This window comes from Pinus tabuliformis, chromosome J (assembly GCF_031772625.1).
Source record: "Pinus tabuliformis cultivar Carrire ecotype Pingquan chromosome J, CPIR1, whole genome shotgun sequence".
Classification (NCBI taxonomy): domain Eukaryota; kingdom Viridiplantae; phylum Streptophyta; class Pinopsida; order Pinales; family Pinaceae; genus Pinus; species Pinus tabuliformis.
The window spans coordinates 239,891,067-239,897,240 of record NC_142295.1 but is presented as its reverse complement, the minus strand read 5'-3'; the positions used below and the strand labels follow the sequence as shown (position 1 = coordinate 239,897,240).

General features: G+C 38.0%; 1 protein-coding gene and 1 long non-coding RNA gene across 2 annotated transcripts; both read left to right on the top strand.

Moving 5' to 3' along the window:
• Nucleotides 1-1,836: 1,836 nt before the first annotated feature.
• Nucleotides 1,837-3,064, top strand: LOC149226639 (uncharacterized). The gene is made up of 2 exons (XR_016247067.1): nt 1,837-2,194; nt 2,968-3,064. It is a non-coding gene; the product is annotated as an uncharacterized LOC149226639 (long non-coding RNA).
• Nucleotides 3,065-3,461: 397 nt separating this feature from the next.
• LOC149226638 (glutamate dehydrogenase 1-like) lies at nt 3,462-4,910 on the top strand. The gene is made up of 5 exons (XM_089375340.1): nt 3,462-3,647; nt 3,750-3,824; nt 3,925-4,041; nt 4,315-4,565; nt 4,781-4,910. Exons 1-5 carry the CDS (start codon nt 3,462-3,464, stop codon nt 4,863-4,865), a joined length of 714 nt encoding a protein of 237 aa, XP_089231466.1. The 3' UTR covers nt 4,866-4,910.
• Nucleotides 4,911-6,174: the final 1,264 nt, after the last annotated feature.

Sequence of the window (6,174 nt, the reverse complement as noted above, 5' to 3'; positions counted from 1 at the left end):
TCGATTCTGCCATAGGAGAAACCATCACCTTCCCTCCATGGCCAAGAGATTCACATCCTAATTTCTTCTTCTTCTAACTTAAGGTCCCAAAATAGCCAAAATTGCGCCTCCACTCTGCACAACCTCATCATGGTATGGAATCCCGCTGATGCCCCTTCTGTGAAAATCGAACTAGTGCTGCTTGTGGGTCTCTGCTGCCGACGCCCCTTCTGTGAAAATCGAACTAGTGCTGCTTGTGGGTCTCTGTATTATTTCAGCAGTATTGGCAGCGGCATTTCGCAAGAGCTTTGTGGTAGATTTATTAGGTGGCATTACATTACATTGCAGGGTCTTCCTGCTCGCGTTTCAGGTTTCAATATCCCTGATCACAGATGTTAGCCTTATTACAGATGTTACACTAGTTTCAATCTTGTTGCTCGGGTTTCAAGTTTCAATCTCCCTGATCACAGCTGTTAACCTGATGTGACCTTAGGTGGCCTGCTGCAGAGCTTGCATGTGTTATGCTAGGGAGAGAGGTGTTAGGCACATGGCCGTCATGTAGGGCCCACAAGGTGGATAAAAGTTTCGACTTTCATTTTTATTTTTATTGACATCGATTGATTTTCTTATTTTTATTTAAATTTGAAATTTCATGTTGCATTGTCGTTTCTTAGTTGAGAGCTGGTACAGTTGAGAGCTTACCAGGGTTCTGCCCCATTGATTCACTCTTCGCCTCTGTCAACGGATACGACTTAACGACCCTCTTCCGTCGCCCTTACTTGGGAAGTGAAGGAAATTTGCATAGATTTGGATATTTGCAGTGAATGCTCTTTAGTTTTTATGGTTCCCTTCTTCAAAGTAGCAAAAGAGGAAATTTTACTGTGATTTAGATGTTTTATCTCGTTGCAAAGTACAGGAAGTGAAAGAACATTCTTTTCTTTTCCTTTTTCTTTTGTGGCTATCTCGTATGTGAGATTTTATCTATTGGTTGCTAAACCTATTCTTACATTTCTACAGGAAAAAAGGCTTCTGAATAACATTCGCCAATATCAAACTTCATTGCAGAAATACATGGCACCGATGGACCTCGAGGTATTTCTATTGAAATATCCAAACTTTTATCGAAACCCGAGTATGGTCTGAGCATTTTTCTATTTCTCCTTTAAATGGTTTGAGCATTTTTCTGTTCTCCCTCCAATATCATCAGTAGTTTTGGTGTCAGTCCCTTGTGGGCCATCTTTGGCATGTGGTTATTATCTATGTTAATATGAAAACTATCTGTCTACTCTCATTCCTTTTCGAGAGATCAAGGTAATTGGCACCAAACTTTGGTTCTGGGTCTTTGTTTAGATATGGCATTTTCATCTATAATCTGGTTGGTGGGTGTCCCTAATTCTCTAATTTTCAGTAATGGGTCTTTGTGTTTCGAAGCGGATTAACTATCTGTCCCTTTATGTAACTGCAACTAACTGATTAAATCTCAATCAGGATCACTTGCAAGTTATTAAGATTAGTATGATTTAGATTATGTATGTTCAGCATTTTAATTTTTGAAAAAAATCTGGAATCCCAACCGGTGCCCTCAATGGTTCGACCATGTTTTTTGGGAGATAAGCTGCCTCCTAAAACCGTATTCGCATGTGGCGGCCTTTGCCCGTCCTCATGGGTTGAGTCTTTTTCTGGGTCTAGCATATGCTCTGCGGTGTCATTATCCCCCATTGCTTGTATTTTCAGAAAGTAGCATGGTAACCATTGATCATTTTGAGGTGAATTTTTGTCACTGTAATTCCAAGGTAGATTCATTTTGTGCGATTGATTGACGTAAGGTGCTAACAATTCTAAAAATTGCCACTATCTTCAATACTAAGATGATGTCCACAATTTTGATTAATATAACCTTCCTGAACGTTGATGCAAGTTAAATTAGGTTAGCTTAACATAAAGGTCATGGAAGAAACCCCAAGTCAAATTTATGTTGGGGTAGTGGTAGGATGAATGGTGAGGAAACGGATTGCTCTGTGTAGTTCAACAGTATTGGGGTATAGAGATCTGTTATTTTCCAATTCTGGGGTGAACATAAAGCAGGAAGAGGGTTTGCTAGCCTTTAACAGTGCTGAGAACATTGTTCAGATGTAGTGTATTTAAAACCACCATGTGAAGAAATATGGATGCATTTTAGGGTATACATGAAATTTGAATGCTGCTCAAACCACGGGTTAACTCTATGGCCTGGACTCTGTCTGATATCTTTGGTTTACTCGTCTCTCATAAGATCAAGGGAATTTGCAATTCATCTAAATCCATGGTCTTCATCGGGCATAAAATATTTCTTCTTTAGCTCTGTAGGAGTGGGTTTGATCTAGTAGTTCATGGCTATATGTGCCACTGCCAATTGGTAGTTACAGGACTCCGATTGCTGTATCAGTTGCAGATGCAACATAGCATAAACAATAGTTGAAATGGTTTGGCTGAGGAGCTCAAGCTTAATGTGTTTCCTTTGGTTCATATCTTCTCTAAATATCCCTTTCAGAACGAACTTTTCAACTTTGTACTTGAATTTCTTATCTATTAGTGCGTGGTCTTAACAAATTATCCATAGAAATTTAGATCTTAGTTCTGTATTGTGGGTACATTTGTTGTGGTTGAGGTCCATATACAGTAGTCCATGTAAGTGTTGCAACTCATCGATTGAACTTCTGATCCCTCAGTGTGATAAGTACAATCATAAGCTATACTTGCCGGGATGCTACACCCTTCTTTTGTTAACACATAGAATCTGTCCTTTCTTTCATTAACTGAAGAGATTTGTATTATGTGAATTGCATTCTCCATCTCTCTGTTTTTTATTGCTTGAAATTCTGGACTCTACATCTCCTATCAAGGAATTTTTTGTTGTTTCATCTTAGCTCATTTTCTTGCTTTTGGCATTTTGAGGGTTTTTAAAGGGATTATTTTGACTGATTTTCTCATTTGTAAACTGGACCTCAGGTTGAGTGCACCATTCCTAAAGATGATGGAACTTTAGCCTCATATGTAGGCTTTAGGGTGCAACATGACAATGCACGGGGACCCATGAAGGGAGGGATACGCTACCATCCAGAGGTGAGTTTATGATCGCTGATATGTAGTAACTGCTAACGATTGGCAATATCTGCATGCAAGATCTTTTATGTCCTATTAAGGCAACTACATCTATGGTTGAGTTACTTGATGTTACATCTATCTCTAGTTTGATGTTTTGGAAACATATATGGCTGTGTGTGCACTGAAATTGCTATAATGGAAACCTAATATGGCTTTCTTCTTGTTTAATATCGAGCAATATGGGAAGTATAAAGCACAAGGAAAATTATGAATCTTACTTCCTTTTTAAGTTAGTAGTACTTTGAGCTATTAACATAACCCTTTTTGCAATTCATCCAGTTTGCAACAATCATTTCAGAGAATGCTATAAATAATCTATTTATGCCTTAGCACAACTAATGACATGGAAGACTGTTGTAGCTAACATACCATATGGGGGAGCAAAGGGTGGTATTGGTTGCGACCCACGGAGTTTAAGTTTCAGTGAGTTAGAAAGGCTTACTCGTGTCTTTACTCAGAAGATCCATGATTTGATTGGAGTCCACATAGATGTTCCAGCACCTGACATGGGAACTAATTCACAGGTCTTTTCCATGATTCCTATTCAAAGAGTTAGATTTATTAGCTCCGAGATTTAATACATATTTCTTCAATATCCACTATGCTTACATGGTTGATGTGAATAGACAATGGCCTGGATATTAGACGAGTATTCAAAATTCCACGGATACTCACCTGCAATTGTTACTGGAAAACCTGTTGTAAGTATATAAATCTTTATTCCAAAAGACCTCACCAACCTCTTGAGTGTATAATTTACATAGCTTTTTGATGTTAGAAAGATTCTTTTGTGATGGATAGGATCTAGGTGGATCCCTTGGCAGGGATGCTGCAACTGGTAGAGGTGTTATGTTTGCAACAGAAGCTTTATTAGCTGAGTATGGTAAAAGCATCTCAGGTCAACGTTTTGTAATCCAGGTAGATTGTTTTTCTCTTCAGCCTTTACTGTGAATGTAAGTCTAGCCGCATAAAAAAAACACCATCTTGCTTGCCTTTCTTTGAATTTACTAGTTGCACTAATTGCATCAAAGAAACTCATTACCATGCTTTTGCTTTACTCAAAGGATATCTATGGACACTAAATGAAATGAAATTGGCTGCATAAATATGGCAATAACATCAATTCGAGGGGATTGGAACCATTACAGACTGAAATACATTCTTGAACCAAAACCTCTCTGACCTTTTCAGGGTTTTGGAAATGTCGGTTCCTGGGCAGCTGAACTTATCCATGAAAAGGGTGGAAAGATTGTAGCAGTTAGTGACATTTCAGGAGCTATAAAGAACAGCAATGGCCTTGACATTCCAGCTTTAATGAAGCACACAAAGACTAATGGTGTTGTTAAAGGATTTGAAGCAGCAGATTCAATTGATCCCAAAACTCTCTTGCTTGAAGACTGTGACGTGCTCATCCCTGCTGCTTTAGGTGGTGTTCTGAACAGGTCAGTATCCATCCAATTTAAGTTTCACAAGACCATCTGGCATTTGGAAGTTGACAGGGATTTGAAAGTACTTTTTAATTCAATTGACAAAACACTGCATTGCATAGGCTACTTTGTTGAGATTTAGTTTTGATACATATATTCCATAATCACTGTTATTGCAAAGTTGGAGATGCTAATTTAGTAATTTGATTGCTACTGCGTACTGGTCACAGGGAGAATGCTAGTGAAGTAAAGGCCAAATTTATTATAGAGGCAGCCAATCATCCCACAGATCCAGAAGCTGACGAGGTGAATTAGACAATCAGTTGAAGTTGTAGAGGTTTTGGAGTAATTTGACTTCTCTCAGGCGCACACAAAGACGAAGGCAAGCTCCTAAAGCTGCTTCTGAGAAGGGCAGGGCAAATCAATGAGGATTCAAGCAATAATTTCTATGTGGAGTTCATGGGACCTCGACACAGTAAGTTAGAATTCCATTGCTTTTCTTGTTTTCTTTTGGGTTTATTAGAGACCTGGATTCTGTTAGTTATAATAGGAAATACCCCACGCCAGGGAAAATAATTTAGTAAATTAGGTTACATTGTATTGAAGCTAGAATGAACTGAGAGTTAACTGTTTTCTTTTTTTCTTGAATTATTCTAGGTGACAAGCTGAGCTACTTCAGGAAAAAATTACATTGCTAAAGTTTTACATGGATTCAACCCTATCCTCTTCTTAACGTACGATGCACACGAGCTTCTGTACAATTTGTCAGGTATGCATTAAAGGTCAACGTTTAAAAAGTTGTGAAGACAAGATTTCTTTAATCAAGAACATTTCTTTAATCCGGATATGAAATTAGACCTAAGTGTTTTTTGTTGCTAGCTGGTTAGATCTGTGTGTTGAAACACATTGGCTTGTTACTCATCAATATGAGCTTAGAGATTGTGATATCATGCAAATATTCTATACCCATACGTCTTACCTATGATCTCTATTGATTCGGGATAAAGAGTGGTAAGTAATCTGATATCCATACTTGATTAGTCAGATAAGCATTAGATTAGTGCTATTCCCATTGCTTAGACCATTGCTGTTGTTGCATATTCCTGGGTTTCCTGTATTCGATCACAACTCTTAGTTATAATAGGAAATACCCCACGCCAGGGAAAATAATTTAGTAAATTAGGTTACATTGTATTGAAGCTAGAATGAACTGAGAGTTAACTGTTTTCTTTTTCTCTCGAATTATTCTAGGTGACAAGCTGAGCTACTTCAGGGAAAAATTACATTGCTAAAGTTTTACATGGATTCAACCCTATCCTCTGCTTAACGTACGATGCACACGAGCTTCTGTACAATTTGTCAGGTATGCATTAAAGGCCAACGTTTAAAAAGTTGTGAAGACAAGATTTCTTTAATCAAGAACATTTCTTTAATCCGGATATGAAATTAGACCTAAGTGTTTTTTGTTGCTAGTTGGTTAGATCTGTGTGTTGAAACACATTGGCTTGTTACTCATCAATATGAGCTTAGAGATTGTGATATCATGCAAATATTCTATACCCATACGTCTTACCTATGATCTCTATTGATTCGGGATAAAGAGTGGTAAGTAATCTGATATCCA